We start from the raw sequence: 18,252 nt of genomic DNA on the forward strand, positions 1-18,252 counted from the left end.
CACGGCCGGCAAGGACTCACCGCTTTGTCCCATGGCTGGTAAAAAGGGTAAGAACAGCTGCCCTGTTACAGCACAGCCCCAGAGGGACACCCAGGGACCAGCATGTCACCCTGACCTGACCCTCGGCAGGGGCCCCAACTTCTGCATTTTATTCGTCTCAGGAGCCCTGGAGAATCCGACAAAAGTCACAGGCCGGCTCCCTGAAATGATGCATAATGGCACACGACCCATGGAACCTACAGTCTCTGGACTTCTCAAGCCCCGTGTCTGTGCGAGGGTGGCCCAGACTGGGAGACTCCTCCCAGTCTCCCCTTTCTTCAGCCCCTGACCTTGCCCTGCCTTAGGGTTGCTCATCACTCAGCAACCCTGGCCCTCCCCCGCAGGGCCACTTAGTGGGTGTTTGATCATTTGTCAAACCCCATTCAGGTGTCACCCACTCGGGAAAGCCCCCAGCAGCCCCCCAGCGGAGGATAGGAACCGTCGCTTCCTGCTGTGCACGGCTGGACACGGCCCACCGGGGACAATCCCACCCATCTCGGGATCCATCCCACACCCTGCCCCTGCAGCCCCGTGTTCTCCAGATGCCAAGCCCGGCACCCAGGGGGTGCTTGGCCCAGCTCTGCTGACAGCGCAGGAGGCTTCAGGTCCAGCACCAGCGGGCTGTGCCTCGTCGGTCCTGCTGCTTCCCAGCCCTGGGGCCCAGCGAGGACACACGCTGAGCCTCTGCCCCCCCCGGGTGCCATGGTCCCCTGGTTACCGAGTCCAAGCTCGTGCTGCTCACCGCACACAGGCCAATAAGTCAGACATGAGGTGTTGAGACAAGGAATACTTTATTCGGAAAGCCGGCAGACCGAGAAGATGGCAGACTTATGTCTCAAAATAACCACCTTATCGGAGTCTGGGTGCCATTTTCTTCTATAGAATCAGGGAAGTAAAGTAAAAAGGCAGAATAGAGAGGGAGAGGCGGTGGGGAAGTAAAGTAAAGAGGGCCGTCGGTCTTGCAAATCATCTCCTGGAATTGAGGAGGGGATGCATGAATTTCTTCTTTCTTGCAGCCATTCACAGGTGGGCAGGGTCAGATTGTCTCCCTGTGAGCTGAACAGAGGCACTTTAGTTTAATATTCAGGCAGGGGGGCAGGGTTCCCCAAGGCAGGCCGTTATCGATGATTATAGTAACAAAAGCAATGAAAAGCGAAGGCTAAAGTCAAAGAAGCAGATGCAACGTGGAGCCAGAATTGGCTCTTCCCTGCTACACCCGCAGACAGCAGGTAGGGTGGGGGAAGGTTATGGGTTGAACTGTGTCCCCGCAAGGGTTCTGAAGTCCTCCCAGTACCTGTGACTGTGACCGTATTTGGAAGCAGCATTGTTGCTCACGATCAAGTTAAGATGAGGTCACTAGGGTGGCCTCTAATCCAATATGACTGGGGTCCTTATAAAAAGGGGAAATTTGGAGAGGGACTCACACACAGGGAGACGGCCACGTGAAGATGAAGGCAGAGATGGGGGGATGCTCCTTCAAGCCAAGGGACCTCAGATTGCCGGAAACCACCAGAAGCTGGGAGAGGCCTGGACCAGCTTCTCCCTCACAGCCCTCGGCGGGAAGTGACCCTGCCGACACCTTGATCTCCAACTTCCAGCCTCCAGAACCATGAGACAATAAAAGTCTGATGTTTAAACACCCTCCTCCCTACCCCTGGGCTGTGAGACTTCGTTATATCAGCCTCAGGAAACTCAGACAAGAACTCTGCAAGAGCGCCACACACAGCCCTGCACTCAGCACTCAGCGAGCAGGGGCTTGGTCATCAGACCCTCCCAACGGTCCACTTACCTGCTCCAGGCTGTGGAGGGGAGGGGACACCTCTGCTTGGCCTGGGGGCCTGGGGGCCTCGGGAGCTTGAGTCTGTTGTAGTGTCTGCTCTGGGGCTGCTGGACTTCCTTTGGCCCCCAGCTCCTGTAGCCCAAGGATTTCCCCAGCGTCCTTGGAGGGTCCTGGGTGAGTCCTGGCCTCGGGCTCCAGGGCTGAGTCCTCTACCTCCAACATCGGCCTGGTCTCCACACCAGGAGCTGGTTGGCCCCTCTCAAGGTCCATGGGCATCTGCATCTCCTTGGGCTGGCTGCTTCTAGGCGACTAAAGAACAAAGTCATTTCTTCTGCTGACAGGAGCCTGCAGGACAGGCCCTTCCCAAGCCACTTTCAGGGAAAGAAATGCCAACTGTCTGATAGGTAAGCAAGGCCTGTGCAATTTTCGAGAGGAACACTGCACGGGGTCAGGTCCCTGCTCTGCCACCGACTCCTCGGGGGATCCCAAGAGAAGCCTGTGGTGGGTTGAATGGTGGGCACCCAAGGAGAGACCCACATCCTAATCCACAGTACTTGTGGATGGGACCTATTTAGAAATAGGGTCTCTTCAGCCGAGGTCATACTGGATAAGGGTGGGACCGGTATCCTATGACTAGTGCCCTTAAAAGGAGAGAGATTCAGAGACACACGGGGAGAGGCTGTGTGAAGACAGCAGAAATCGGAGTGACGCGCCCAAAAGCCAAGGAGCGCCAAGCACGTCCAGCCCCAACCAGGGGAAGCGAGGAAGCACCTGCCCCTAGAGCCCCGAGGGGACCAAACCCGCCAACCCCTTGATTTCGGATCTCTGGCCTCCAGAACTGTGGGACAGTAAGCTCGTAATGTTTGAAGCCCCCCGTCTATGGGGATCTGTCTCAGCAGCCCTGGGATACCAAAGAAAGCCTTTTGTCCCCTGTGCCTCAGCAGAATTTAAATCTTCCAGCACAGATGTCCCAGGGCTCTGCTAAGGTGGGCGCAGACACCACTGCACAGGCTAAATGTGGACGCAGCGGGGAAGGCCTGGGGCTGTCCCCCACCCCCCCACCTCCTGGGGCTTCACTGGACAAATCCCAGGGTGATACTTACAGGGCTGCCTGGCTCCTTTGGATTTTCTGCAAATCAAAAAGAAGAGAGAGAACAGAAAACAATTGATATTAACTATTACAGCGACTTCTGTGAGGAGAGGAAATGCCTCGAATTCACAGTCAAGAAAGTGGACTTATGTTTCCCAAAACCACAACCGACTGGAAAAACCACGCAGCTGGGAAAACACAGGAGGGGCACTTACTTGGTAAGCTTCCCCAGCACCCAGGGACCGCCTCCTCCAAGACCCCCTGGCTGGAGCTGCACCCGTCTCTCCTGGCTTCCCGGCCCCCGGTGCCCTGGACGCCTGTCCCCAGCAGCTGCCCTGCAATTTTGGTCTCAAGCCCTGCACATCGGGGAGCACGCCGCGGGCGGCTCCGAGCCCAGACACATGCAGGGCCCCCGAGATGGAAAGCGAGCAGAGCTGTGTTCAAACGACAGGCTCCCGTCAGGAACCACTGACCCCAGGCCCCCACTTCTGAGCTCCTGGTGCCCTTGCTGACCTGGTTTCCTCAAGGATCAACATGACTCTGCTTTACCTCTTCTTCTATAGTGGCGAGTGATGATGGCCATGGCGATGGAAAGGACCACAATCACCACAATCACCACAATCACAGCAAGGAGGATCCACACCAGCGTTTGGTTCCCTGCAAGGAGGCGAAACAGAGAATGCTGTCGCAGTGTCAGGCACGCTTACCCCATCCAAGTGACGTGCAGCTCTTGGGCGTGGTGGCAGCACCGCCATTCTCCAGGCCCCGAAGTGCTCTCTTGACGACTGTCGCCACGAACCTCCCCGGCAGGAGGCACGACAGGCTCCTCCTTCCTGCTCAGACAGGACCTGGGCTCAGAGGCCCTGGGCTGTTGCTCACATCCTTGGAAGCAGCAGGAGGTCTGACCGGCCAGCAGAGCAGCAAGAGGCCCTGGCATCCCGGGATGGGGCTCAGGTGTGAGTGATCGCAGCTGCAGGATCTACTACCGGGTCAGCAGCAGGCAGAGCCTGGAGGAGGCTGGGAGGACGGAGGGGATGGCCAGTCCTCATGGCAGTAGGGCCGGGCCACGCTGGCCCAAGGGACAGGGCAGGGTCCACCCTGGGGAGACCTCTGGCGTGACCACTGGGGTGTCTCCGTCTCACCCTGCTGAGCTCCCAGCGCCGACAGGAGCCGTGGACACACAGACACGGGGGGCGGGGCGGGCCATCAGAGCCGTGGACGCTCAGCCACCCTGATGCCATCTGTCACCAAGGACAGAGGAGGAAGGAGCGAGTCTTTCCCGTGGTGCCACTGTTCTGCTTAAAGGCTCTTCTTTACTCTCTGATCAGGCCCTTCCTCATTCTGCCTTCTGTTTTGGTGTTATAATAGCCTTTAAAAGTGTTTGCGGGTTATAGAGGGAACCTACCTCAACATAATAAAGGCCATATATGAGAAACCCACAGCAAACATCATACTCAACGCTGAAAAGCTGAAAGCACTTCCTCTAAGATCAGGAAGGCGACAAGGATGCCCACTCTCGCCACTATTATTCAACAGAGTCTTGGAAGTCCTCACCACGGCAATCAGAGAAGAAAAGGAAATAAAAATTGGAAAAGAAGAAATAAAACTGTCACTGTTTGCAGGTGACATGATACTATACATAGAAAACCTTAAAGATGCCATCAGAAAACTACTAGAGCTCATCAATGAATTTGGTAAAGTTGCAGGATACAAAATAAATATACCGAAATTTCTTGCATTCCTATACACCAACAATGAAAGATCAGAAAGAGAAATCAAGGAAACAATCCCATTTACCATCACATCTAAAAGAATAAAGTACCTAGGGATAAGGAGGCAAAAGACCTGTATTCAGAAAACTATAAGATGCTGATGAAAGAAATCAAAGACGACACAAACAGATGGACAGATACAACATGTTCTTGGATTGGAAGAATCAATATTGTGAAAATGATTATACTACCCAAAGCAATCTACAGATTCAGTGCAATCCCTATCAAATTACCAATGGCATTTTTCACAGAACTAGAACAAAAAATTTCACAATTTGTATGGAAACACAAAAGACCCCAAAGAGCCAAAGCAACCTTGAGAAAGAAAAACGGAGGTGGAGGAATCAGGCTCCCTGACTTCAGACTATACCACAAAGCTACAGTAATCAAGACAGTATGGTACTGGCACAAAAACAGAATTATAGATCAATGGAACAGGATTGAAAGTGCAGAGAAAAACCCACGCACCCATGGTCACCTAATCTATGGCAGAGGAGTCAAGAATATGCAATGGAGAAAAGACAGCCTCTTCAATAAGGGGTGCTGGGAAAACTGGACAGCTACACGTAAAAGAATGAAAGTAGAAAACTCTCTAACACCATACACAAAAATAAACTCAAAATGGATTAAAGACCTAAATGTAATGCCAGATACTATAAAACCCTTAGAGGAAAACAGAGGCCGAACACTCCTTGACGTAAGATCTTTTTTGAGCCACCTCCTACAGTAATGAAAATAAAAACAAAAATAAACAAATGGGACCTACTTAAACTGAAAAGCTTTTGCCCAGCAAAGGAAACCATAAACATAACAAGAAGACAACCCTCAGAATGGGAGAAAATATTTGTAAATGAATCATCAGACAAAGGATTAATCTCCAAAATATATAAACAGCCCATGCAGCTCAATATTAAAAAAACAAACAGCCCAGTCGAAAAATGGGTGGAAGATCTAAACAGACATTTCTCCAAAGAAGGCATACAGGTGGCTAAAAAGCATATGAAAAGATGCTCAACATCACTAATTATTAGAGTAATGCAAATCAGAACTACAGTGGGGTATCACCTCACACCAGTTAGAATGGGCATCATCAGAAAATCTACAAACAACAAGTGCTGGAGAGGGTGTGGAGAAGAGGGAACCCTCCTACACTGTTGGTGGGAATGTAAACTGGTACAGCCATATTGGAGAACAGTATGGAGGTTCCTTAAAAAACTAAAAATAGAACTACCATACGATCCAGCAAACTCATTCCTGGGCATATATCTGAAGAAAACCATAATTCAAAAAGATACATGCACCCCAGTGTTCGCTGCAGCACTAGTTACAATAGCCAGGGCATGGAAGCAACCTAAATGTCCATCAGCAGATGAATGGATAATGAAGATGTGGTATATATACAATGGAACATTACTCAGCCATAAAAGAGAACGAAATAATGCCACTTGCAGCAACATGGATGGATTTAGAGATTGTCATACTGAGTGAAGTAAGTCAGACAGAGAAAGACAAATATCATATGATATCACTCATATGTGGAATCTAAAAAAAGGGTACAAATGAACTTATGTACAAAACAGAAACAGAGTTACAGATGCAGAAATCAAACTTATGGTTACCAGGGGTAAGGGGGGGAGGGATAAACTGGAAGATTGGGATTGACACATACACACTACTATACATAAAACAGATAACTAATAAGGACCTACTATATAGCACAGGGAACTCTACTCAATACCCTGTAATGCCCTATATGGGAAAAAAGAGTGGATATATGTGTACGTATAACTGATTCACTCTGCTGTACACCTGAAACTAACACATTGTAAACCAACTGTACTCCAGTAAAAATTTAAAGAAAAAAGGTCCTTGCATGTTATTTAAAACAGAAGGAAACTGACAAGCTGATTTTTAAGTCTCAGTGGATGTGCTGAGTCCAAGGGTGGCCTGACGACCCTGTGGAAGGAGGCAAGAGGGACTTCAGCTCCAATGGCAAGGCTGGCAGGAAAGTGGCACTGGCCCCAGAACAGACAAACAGGAAGCCCAGATGGACACGGCGCTCAGTTATGACCAAGTAACATTGAGGGCGGGGAAGGGATCGTCTTCAAAACACAAAACGGGGTAGTCGATATGTGCAGTGGGAAAACATACACTGAACCTAGACCCCTACCTCACACCTCGCAAAACACCAATTCCAGGTTCGTGTAGAGTGAAAAAGAGAAAGGTAAGACCACGAAGCTGCTGGCAGATCACAGAGCAGAATACTTTCTCCGGGTGAGCAAAGATTTCTCACCCGGGAGAGGAAGAGTACCAAACATAGTGGAAAACAGCCACAAACTTGACCTCATTAAAATGAAGGACCTCTGTCCACAAGAGACCCCATAAAGCGAGTAAAAAGGCACCCTCGGGGGCAGAGGTGGGTGCAGATATCCGATACAAAGGGCTTGTATCCCACGCTTATAAATAATTACCAATGTTTATAAATAATCATCAAAAATAAGAAAATGAAAACCCCAGACAACCGAGTATAAAAATGGGCAAGACATCTTCAGGGACCTGGATGGACCTAGAGATGATCACATGAAGTGAAGTCAGTCAGGCAGAGAATGACAAATACCGCATGAAATCTCTTATGTGTGGAATCTAAAAATATGACACAAATGAACATGTTTAGTAAACAGAGGCAGACTCACAGACGTAGAAAACAAACTTATGATTACCAAAGGGTAAGGGGGGATGAGGGGGGGATAAATTAGGAGTTTGGGATTAACAGATACACACTACTATATATAAAATAGACCAACAACAAGGTCCTACCGTATAGCACAGGGAACTATATTCAGTATCCTGGGATAAACGATAATGGAAAAGAATCTGAAAAGGAATATGTGTATGTATATATATATATAAAACTGAATCACTGCTGTACACCAGAAACTAACACAATATTGTAAATCAACTATACTTCAATAATAAAAAAAAGAATGGGGCTTCCCTGGTGGTGCAGTGGTTGAGAGTCTGCCTGCCGATGCAGGGGACGCGGGTTCGTGCCCCGGTCCGGGAGGATCCCACGTGCCGCAGAGCGGCTGGGCCCGTGAGCCATGGCCGCTGAGCCTGCGCGTCCGGAGCCTGTGCTCCGCAACAGGAGAGGCCACAACAGTGAGAGGCCCGCGTACCGCAAAAAAAAAAAAAAAAAAAAAAAATAGTGCCTGAGCCGACACGGCCCCAACATGGGGACAAGGATGGCAGAGCCACCGCTTGTCCCCAAGGATTCTATTTGCTTACTCAAGACAGGAGTGTATGAACGGTGACCCATGGGCCAAGTCCTGTCCACTGCTATAAATAAAGTTTTATTCACACACAGCCAAGCAACATCAGCAGAGTTAAATTGTGACAACAGGGACCTTAGGGCCCACAGAGCCTCAACTTTTTACTTTTATGGATTTAAGAGACACAATCAGACCTTACCAGCCTCTGGATGAATTTTTACGGCACAAACTGTATCCCTTGTGGCGTTGCAGGGTTGAAGGATGGTGCTGTCTTCACACCTGAGAGGAAGAATAAAGAAACCCTGAGCATTACTTCTCCCCGCCCAGGCCCAGCCCAAAGCATCCTTCTTAAAACCCACCCGTCAGGGGTTCGAGGGACCAGCCCCGGGTCCTGTGCTGCCCCACCAGGCTTCAGGCCATCAGTGTCTGGCATTTCCTGGGCTACCTGGCCCAAATTGGCTCAATGAGAATAAAGCTTGAGGATTCTCTGATATATAGGGGAGGGGCCTCCCTCTGCCTCTGTTCCCGGATAGAGATGTGCGTGGCTATGAGGACTGGACCTGCTGTAGCCATATCTCTACCAAGAGGGAACTCAGCCTAAAGATGAAGCTCATGGAGAAGGGGACAGGCAAGCAAGTCCAGAGAAGCCAGAGCCCTGATCAGACCAGACCCGAGGGCAGTCCTTACTCTGGACTTGTCCGGTTCCCAAGCCAACAGTTCAACATGGTCTGAGTTGTATTTAGTAGTCTACAAACGTGAACGATTTTACAAGTGGCTTTACCGCTGTAAGTGTCTTCCCCAAAGCACCCCCAAAATCTGTGCCCACTCGAAACCACAGAATGGGACCTTATTTGGAAATGCGGTCTCTGCAGATGTCATCGTGTTAAGATGAGGTCATACTGGATCAGGGTGAACCTGAATCAATGACCGGCGTCCTTAGAAGAAGGAAATTGTATGCAGGCAGAGAGAAGGCCACGTGAAGATGCAGATACACAAAAGCACACAGGGAGAAGACCACCTGGAGGTGGAAGCAGAGATTGAAGTGATGTGTCTACAAGCCAAGGAGCGCCAAGGACTGCCGGCAACACGGAAAGCTGAGGGAGCGAGGGAAATTCCTCCCTGGGAGTCTTCGGAGGGAGCACGGCTGCTGACACCTTGATTTCGGACTTCCGGTCTCCAGAACCGTGAAAGAATACATTTCTGCTGTTGATTAAAAGCCACCCACTTGTGCTTTGTTACAGCAGCCCCAGGAGACTCTTACCATGACAGTGGGCATCCCACCCTGCCTCAGGGCGTGGTACTGCCGTCCTCTCTGCCTGTGGTTTCCTTTGCCTGGAGCTTCCTCCTTCCCTCCCTCACGGGGCATCTGCTCTAGAGAGCTGTCTCTAGCATCCCCTCTGTCCCTCATGGGCTTGTCACTGTATAGGTGTTGGGATGGTCTCCACCATGGCTGGGGGCGCCAGGCCTGCCATAAGACCTGCAGGCCACAGCGGGGCTCATGATCACACCTGAAGGAAGGAAGGAAGGAAGGAAGGAGCATTGACTCCAGTCCGTCACCAGGTGGAAACATCCAGGTGACTTGTCTGACTTAATTTCAGGACACCTCTGTGGGGCAGGTGCTACCATTAGCCCCATTTTACACATGGGAAAACGGAGGCTCCGGGAAGGGGACGGAAGAATAAGTGACCCAAAGCCAAACAGGCAGTAAATGGAGGAAGGGAACCCACGCCCAGGCCTGTTTGATCAGCTCACACACCCCAGGCCAACACCTTTTGCACCGGAAGCAGCTCTCTGTGCAGTCCATGGAGTCGCAGTAGAAGTTGCCCTGCTTGCACTGGCATAGCCGGTCGCTAGTTGGGAAGCATTCAGTCACCACCTCCTGATCTGCTGGAGGTAAGGCCGAGGGTCAGTCACAGGGGCCTGGACTCTGTCCTGCCCACGCCGGCCACGTCCAGGTTCGTAGTCAAAGCCTCAGAATCGTCACCCCCCTCCTTCCCCAGCAGGGATGGAGACAGGGACCAGCCAGACCTCATCCCCTGCATCCGGAGTGTCTGTGGAGGGGCCCGTGGGTGCCCCTGCAATCTGGGCTGGGGCACAGGGCCAACTGCTCAGAAACACCCCAAATCATTCTGTCCATCTCGTTTGCCCCACAAAGATCAGAAGAGCACTACTCAGTGTGGACACTGAACGGTCTCTCCCAGCATCACTGGGGGATTCCGCCTTTCGCCTGTGACGGGCTCGCTCATGGGGCCACACCCCACATTTCACATCTACGGGGCTATTTCCACGGGGCCCACTGTCCACCCCCACGTGAATATCACACTGCTGAACTGTCTCTCTGCACAGAGTCCTAGTACTTGGGGGAGCCAGTGTGCTATCTTGTTTTCCTCCTTTAGGAAAGAAGGAAGTTGTTTTGGCAACTGTCAGCATAGCCAGTTTTATGAAATCTCCTATTGGGATAGTTTACTTTTTAAAAATAAAAATTGTATCTACTTAAGGTGTATGGCATGATAAGTTGATACATTCTGTTGGGATTTTCATTGGGAATGCACTAAACCTAAGAACCATTCCTGGGAAAACTGATACTTTTAAAACACTGAGGGAGTTCCCTATCTGTCCAGTGGTTAGGACGCAGCGCTGTCACTGCTGTGGCCCAGGTTCGGTTCCTGGTCAGGAACTAAGATGCTGCAAGTTACACCGTGCGGCCCAAAAGACCCCCCAACAAAACGTTGAGCCTTCCTGCTTACTACCTTGTGGTACTCCTCTCCGTATTTAGATTTCCTTAAATGTTGTTTGTTCACTTACACATTTATACATGCTTTGCTAGATTTATTCCACAGAATCTTGTTTGTTTGGGGTTTTTTTGCTAATGGAAGTGGCATTTTACAATTACATTTTAAAAAACAATGTCACTGATATACAGAGATTTGGAAGAACTTCTGTATATCATCCTTATACACAGCAACTCTGAAATCCTAATGACCTGTAGGTTGATTCTTTAGCCAATACATACAGCATCATGATAAAAACAAGCACTTTGGGGCTTCCCTGGTGGTGCAGTGGTTGAGAGTCCGTCTGCCGATGCAGGGGACGCGGGTTCGTGCCCCGGTCCGGGAAGATCCCACATGCCGCAGAGCGGCTGGGCCCATGAGCCATGGCCACTGAGCCTGCGCGTCCGGAGCCTGTGCTCCGTGACGGGAGAGGCCACAACAGTGAGAGGCCCGCGTATCGCAAAAAACAAAACCAAAAAAAAAAACAAGCACTTTGTGATGTCTGCTCTAGCAGCCCCATCCCCGTGTTCCTCTGTGATAATTTCCTTTGGGGAGGTTCCCACAGGGCCAGTCGACAGGGGCACGTTGCCTGGACGGCAGCCCACTCACCCTCCCGGCACTGGGAGCACGGCACGCAGCTGCTCTCCTCACTGGGGTGGGCCCGGAAGGTTCCAGACTCGCACTTCCTGCATTCTCCAACGCTGTGGTCCTGGTCTATGTATTTGCTGACGTAGTAGCCTGTGGCAGGTGGTACACGGAGGGGAGGTGGGTGTCCAGGGCTGTCCTGCTCTGCCGCAGACCCCGCCTGGTCTCTGAGGCCTCTGCATGAGGAGGTCCCAAGGCACCTGGAGGCCAGACGCCCTGCACAGTACCCACCCCTCTCCTCCCGTCCCCTTGGAACATTCTGGACTGATCCGAGGCCACAGGTGTCCCAGAAACCGGGGACCTGAATTGCCCCTTGGCTTTTACTGATGACATGCAGTATGTGGGTGCTGGGCAGAGGTCACAAGATTTCATGTTGGACCAACTGTGTCCCTTTCTTTCCTACATGTGGTTCATGTAGGTGTGCGTGTGAATGCATGGATGTGTGTGTATAGATGTATGTAGTGTGTGTACTGGTGGGTGTGCACGTGTGTGTGTGGGGAGGATACGGGGCTGAGTGTCCAGGTTTTGGGTGTTTGGTCTCTGAACCAGGAGCCCCGGAAGGCACACTTTCCCGGATAAAATGAGGCACGTGTGCAGGTGTGTGTGAGTAGACGATGCCCATGGTGATGGTACAGGTGTGTGGCTGGACCCTTAGAAGAGGAGGCCATGAAGGGACTTTCATTGATCACGTGGGCACACCTGTCTGAGTGTGGATGGGGTGCGGGTGGGAAGGTGGGCGTGTCCAGCCTGGGCATGGGTCCTCACTTCTGTCCTCCAAGCCCTGCTGAACTCACCTCACCCATCTCAAAACAAGCACACACCACTCTGTTCACACGAGAGCCCCCAAGGTGGGTGCAGAGGTGGGGCACTGGGCAGCTGCCCAGGAGAGGCCCTCCCACCCACAGACAGCCAGGTACTCCCCACAGGCAGCCCCCAGCTCTGCTCGAAGGGACTGCGGCCTCCCTCCTCCCAGGCAGGGTCTGCCCCGGAAGGCTCTGGAAGTGGTCCCAGACTCACCAGCCGGGCAGAGTTTGCTGCAGCGGCGAAGGCTGGTAACCTCATACTCGCCCGGGTTACACCGGGTCTCCCCGGTTGCCATGGTCACCTTCAATCAGAAAGAGGATATTGACATTATCAAAAGATGCCTCTGCTCCTGATGGAAGCAGACACCGAAACCCCTGAGCAAGGAGTGGCAGTCACCCCCCAACCTGGAGCACTGCCTCCCTCGTGGAAGTGGGCTTCCTCGGGGGAGCATCTCCGTGCTGTTCCACTCGCGATACAGAGCAGTATTATTTGGGGGGAATATGTTCTTCAGTTCCCAAATGCATGTGGATTTGTTGACTACTTAGATGGTAGGAGCCTATTTTATTTGCATGGCCAGAACTAGACCCTTTGTGGTAGTAAACCTTTGGAATTTAGTATTTGATTTTTTCTAGTCTATAGTTAATTGCTTCACCTTTTGCATATAGACTGTGTTAAGAAAGGATATTGTCTATGGGTTGGGAACGGGGATCTGAGTGTGTATGTGTACATCTTTGTATTATATATTTGAATGTACACACACACACACACACACACACACACACACACACTCAGCCCCCCGCAGCCCCGGCCCTCCGCAGTCCCGTCCCTCGCATGCCCCCCCCTTCCACTGGGGCTCCCCGCGCTCAGTCACCAAGGATGTGCAGCGGGCTCGGCCCCGCCTGGGCCTTTGGGTGCAGGAAACTTCCCGTTGAGACCTGCTCCGGATGGGAACCCGGGTGCGGGATGTCCCGCCGCCCGCGTCATCCTCGCTCCGGACGCGCGCCCAGGCCACAGCCCCCTTCCCGTTCTCAGAGTCCTCCCTCCCCCGAGCCCCTCCGCCGCCGTCCCACCTGCGCCGCGAGCAGCAGCAGCACCGCCAGGACAGCGCGCGCCCGGGGCTCCATCGCGACGCCTCTCCGGACGAGCTGACAACTGCGGTCACACTTCCAAGCCTGGCTACCCGTCGACCCCCCGGGCCCCATTCACTGAGGAGTTTCTGACTTCACAGCCAATCGGAGGGGATCTTCTGACCAAAGTACCCAATCGGAGCGGACGGCCTTCCCCTTGCCCCACCCACGGGCTCCGCCTCCCAGTTGCGGCGCCTCCCAGTTGCCGCGCCTCCCAGCTGGAAGCGGTACTTTCCGCTTCTCCGGATTCTCGTAGGTCGGCCACGCGGAGGAGACGCCTAGGACCGGTGGTCCTAGACTCGCGTTTCGGCCCTGCCCGTCCCTGGACCCCGCGCCTCCCGCCTCAGATGCCGAGGTCTTCAGCCCAGGCCGTCGCCGCGCCGGGGCCACCGATGGGCTTCGGGCTTCGGTGCCCCCGGGACGGCCATTCCCGGCCTTCCCCCCAAGTTTAACTTGTTGCCCAGTCGCTTCCGAGGGGGCGGGGGAGGGCAGGGTGTATGCACAGACCCCGCTGCAAAGGAAAGGACGGAGCGCCTCGCTTGCCGCGCCCCCCTCCCCAGCCCCTCCTGGGCGAGCACGCTGCCGACCGCCGGTCCCCCCTCACCCGCCCCTCCTGCGCCCTCGGCCCCAGATGCCCCAGGGGCTCCGACCTGGGCTCAGGTGGACGCCGCACACCGAGCGTCTGTCTCTCCCTCCCCGCCTCAGCCCACAGCATCTTTTGAGCTGCCCGCGGGAGCGACGTTGATGAGGGAGGCGGGTGAGGTGGATGAGAGGGATTCAAGGGGAGGAGACCCTTCCTTCGTGGGGAGAGCAGGATGCAGCCCAGGCACATCCACAGGGAGCTTCGCGCCCCTTCATCTCCTCAACCTCCTCCAACGTCCCCCGCCCCCACCCGGAATCCCGTACTCCAGGGGACCCGCTCAGCTGCTTGAGTCTCTCTGCCCTGTCTGGGACCCAGGTCGCTTCTGCTAGAAGTTCTTCCTACTAGAGGTTGCTGGCTGTTCACCCAAGGAGGTGACAAGGTGAGGTGACTGTCACTGTGTCCCCAGGAAGTGCATCTCCTCAGCCTCTCTCTTTGCTGCTCTGAGTCTCCTAGAGGGTGAGGTGGGGCCCCCGCACAGGCCCTCCTGAGCTTCCACTCTCCTAGTCCAGCTGCAACATCCTCTTCCCGCCCACATGCCCTGGGAGCCAAGCCAGGCACACTGTCAGTGGGGCGGGGAAATGGGTACTGAGTGGACGTGAGGGTGGGAGGCCCAGCTCTGGACCCTACATCATTCTAGATTTAACCACCAGCATCTGGACACCCAAGAGTTGGCTGATGGACCCTGAAACCACGTCCAGGTTTTTACTGCACGGAGGGGCTGCGTGATGCCCTTGCAGCCACCCCTCTGGGCATTGGCCACCACCTGTTCCCCTGGGACGATGCCCACCCAGCTTTCTTTTCCTCGTTATTTAGAGTAGTTCTTGGCCTACCAAGGACATAAAGAGAATTCTGGAGGAGATTCCGAGGCTGCAGGGGTCAGGGGTTGGAGGGGCTGGTGGATCAGGCTGCAGCAGGGTGGCCCCGTCTGGCTCTGAAGGGGTCAGGGTGCAAGATAGGTGGCCCAGGGCTTTGGGTCCAGAGCAGCCTGCCTCAGTAACAAGGTGCAGAATACTTCCACCTGGAAAGCACCCACCCTCAGCAGGGAGGGACAACCACGTGGGATCCAGAGCCAGTCTAGGGGGACTGCCCTCGATGCGGGATCCTGGGAGTCCCGTCTGCTTGGTGCAGGCGTGAGGGCTGGGATGGCAGTGCCCACCTGCCCCTTCCTCGGTTCCAGTCCAAGTCCATCCTGTCCTGTGGCCTCTCCCTCTGTGTCTTTCCTCCTTCATGTACTGTCAGGGCTGGGCTACAGTCTCCCTGTACTGTGGTGCATGGGGTCTGCGGTCAGCTGTCCCCACCCTCCCCTTCAGGGGTATCCTGGGCTGTCCCAGAAAAGGGAGGCCCACTCACCTGGCCCTGGTGTTTGTGAGTACTGGCAATGGTGGCCACAGTGGAACTGAAGGGCTGGGCTGGGGGCAGCAGGGCAGGGAGGGGGCTGTTACTGTGGAGAAGGGACCAGGCCAAATGGGCTTGAGGGCCACCCTGGAGGCCCCGGTGGGCAGCGCCCCTCCCGTGTCCTCAGCTGGCTCAGCGGCTGTTTGACAGGACCCCAGCTTCCTGGCGCTGGCTCAGCAGGGTGGGCAGCTTCTAACTGCTCCCTGCAAACTGCACCCCCATCCTTCACGGACCTCCTCCCTCCATCCTCAGGGCCTCGGACCCTTCCCTGGGCCCCTCCAGCCCCAGACAGCTTCTGCTGGCATTGAGCTTCTCCCCTGAAAGACATCCCACCCCCACCAGTTTCCAGAAGTTCCCCAAGAAGACAACACACACAATATGTGTGTCTTGTTTATTTCAAGGGATGGAGCAAAGATATGTCCCCAAACTGGGGGAGGATAAGAACATGGGTACATAAACTGGACAATCAGCTCAGATGACACCGTCACAACATAGTTTAAGGCTCCGTGTGTATCTATATGTGCAGATGCTCACACACACACACACACACACACACACACACACACACCCCTGGCATTTGACACAGGAATGGAGGCCAGACGCCAGGCGCTGTTTGCAGCCTGCCTAAAATATTGCGATTGCGTTTATTAAAAACGTGTGGGAGGAGAAGACCGTGCATCAGTCTGAGCAAAGTGTCCAACTCAGGCTCCGGGCCGGGGACGCTGTCCCCAGGCACGCCGTGCTCACGTGTGCCCGCCCCAGCTTGGCACGTCCTGGCTGAGGGAGGTGGGGCGGGTCCTGTAGGTATAGGAACTGGGCTCTGTCCAGACAGCACAAAGGCAGAATAAAGCCCCAAGCGCCCTCTCCGAAGCAGCCCACCCGTGGCCCCTCTAGGGCAATGTGGGCAGGGTCTCAGGAAGGGCTGGCCTGTGTGTCAGGCCCAAGGAGGGCCTGGGGTCCCGGCTTGCTCCTCAACGCCCCCACTCACCCCTGCTGGGGAACGACATCCAGAGACCTGCAGGCTCTCCTGCCCCCTCCGCCATCAATCCCCTGAGGCTGACCAGGGAGGATGGGACGAGGTCACCAGGGGGTGCAGTGCACGACGAATGTGGCATTTGGCTTCAGCATTAAGGCCAGCGCCTCCCCGGGAGGACCCCGTGTGGCCCCCCAGGTCCCTCCTGCTGTTGTGCCGCCCTGGGCCCCTCTGTCCACAGAGGCCGTGCTCGCTGGGTCTCTGCCTCCACGGGGCTGGCTTAAAGTGCTAGGTGCCTGGGAGGGAGGCTGGGGCTGCCCGAGTTCTGCAGGCGATGCCCACGCCGTCCCCGAAGGGCTCTTATTTGAGGATGTAGTTAATGAGCAGCTGACACGCCAGGAACATGCAGAGCAGGAACCACGAGCGGGGACTGTGCAAGAGGCCTGGGGCTGGTGCCTGCCTGGCCTGTGCCGTGGAGCTCAGCACGGCCGAGAGATGCCTGGAATGATAGGGCACCGCAGTTCAGCTGGGGCCAGCCCAGGCAGGGTGGCACGTCCCTGCCCCGGGGTGCAAGGGGGGGAGGGACCCAGGGCCCAGTGGCTGCACTGCGCTTCCTGGGCACATTCCGGGGGGGTGGGTCAAGGCTGGGGGAGCTGGGCCTCTTACATCCTCCCTCCCACCTCCATTGTTATGGGCTGAACTGTGTCCCCCAAAATCCTCTGTTGGAATCCTGACCCCCAGCGCCCCAGAATGCAACTGTATTTGGAGATGTGACCTTTAAAGAGGTGAATAAAGTAAAATGCGGCCACTAGGATGGGCCCTAATCCCGTAGGACTGCTGTCCTTATAGGAAGAGGAGGTCAGGACACAGACACACACAGAGGGACGACCCCGTGAGGACCAGGGAGAAGACGGCCGTCTACACGCCGAGGAGAGGCCTCAGGAGGAACCAGCCCTGCACTGATCTTGGACTGCCAGCCTCCAGGATTGGGAGAGGTAAATGTCTGTGGTTGAAGCTGCTTCCCTGTGGTACTCTGTATGGCAGCCCAGGAAACCCATAGCCCCGCCCTGGACTCTGACGTCAGTGTGTGTCTGGACCTCAGCAGAAGCTTCCGGCGGTTCTCCCAGCCACCTGCCTCGCAGCTAGTCTCCTCCTGTGGTGCTAGATGGCCACCCCGACACCCCCCCCCGGCTCCCACGGCCTCTGGGCTCAGCTCCACCATCTCCGCCCCCTCACCTGACTCGCCCTTCTCCTGACAGCGGCCCACCTGTGGTGCCCTCTGCTCTCAGTGCTGGCCTCTGCTCTCCCCCTTTGCAGCTCCTCCCTGCCCACCTGCATCCTCCTCCAGGAAGCCCTCCCTGACCATGGAGACAGCATTCCTCTCCCTCTCTCAGCCCCACACAGCCTGCAGTGGAGTGGGGTGCTAAAACGGTGTGAAACGCCTCTATGCCGCATATGGGTGGGTCACAGGCATGAAATTCTAGGCTTCCGAGGGCGGCTCCGATGCTAACAGCTGGTTAAGTGCTCGCTGGGTGCCAGGCACAGAGCTCATCCCTCTGCTCCATCCTCTTCCCGCCCCAGGGCCACTGCTGTCACCCCAGTTCACAGATGGGGAGACTGAGGCAGGGACAGCCCGAGGTCCCACAGGCCGGGAGTCCTGCAGCCCTGCTGGAGCCGGGAGCCTGGCTCTGGGGCAGAGCTGGCAAGCAGGGCTCTGCCTCCTGGTGCCGGCAAATAGAGTGTGTTCCCAGTCTTCCCCGCGATGACTCACCCAGCTGTTCCCGAGGACCCACTATTCTTGGAGCTGGGGCCACCGCGGGGCGGTAGGAGGCATCCTCGGGGGAGCCGGTGCTGGCAGCACCTCCTTCCAGCTTCTGTCTGCTCCACCCGCCACAAGCACGGGCAGCCCTGCCCTGGTTCACCTGGACTCCATCAAGCCCCCGC

The 18,252-nt window shown here is 54.8% G+C and overlaps 2 protein-coding genes across 8 annotated transcripts in view; both read right to left on the reverse strand.

The window, feature by feature from the left end:
* Window positions 1-813: 813 nt before the first annotated feature.
* LOC132526585 (tumor necrosis factor receptor superfamily member 26-like) lies at window positions 814-12,520 on the reverse strand. The gene is made up of 8 exons (XM_060160928.1): window positions 12,384-12,520; window positions 11,331-11,459; window positions 9,720-9,834; window positions 8,150-8,229; window positions 3,459-3,566; window positions 2,923-2,948; window positions 1,829-2,128; window positions 814-1,095 (listed from the first exon to the last, which is right to left on the reverse strand). Exons 1-8 carry the CDS (start codon window positions 12,463-12,465, stop codon window positions 1,060-1,062), a joined length of 876 nt encoding a protein of 291 aa, XP_060016911.1. The 5' UTR covers window positions 12,466-12,520; the 3' UTR covers window positions 814-1,059.
* Window positions 12,521-15,712: 3,192 nt separating this feature from the next.
* The window catches only part of OSBPL5 (oxysterol binding protein like 5), a 65,357-nt gene continuing 62,817 nt past the window's right edge, over window positions 15,713-18,252 (reverse strand). For all 7 annotated transcript variants that reach the window (XM_060158251.1, XM_060158252.1, XM_060158250.1 and 4 more), the window contains one exon: window positions 15,713-16,807. In XM_060158251.1, coding sequence (XP_060014234.1) covers window positions 16,669-16,807 — 139 coding nt within the window. In that variant the 3' untranslated portion in view covers window positions 15,713-16,668. The remainder of the gene's footprint in view (window positions 16,808-18,252) is intronic.

The sequence above is a fragment of the Lagenorhynchus albirostris genome, chromosome 9, assembly GCF_949774975.1.
Source record: "Lagenorhynchus albirostris chromosome 9, mLagAlb1.1, whole genome shotgun sequence".
Lineage (NCBI taxonomy): Eukaryota > Metazoa > Chordata > Mammalia > Artiodactyla > Delphinidae > Lagenorhynchus > Lagenorhynchus albirostris.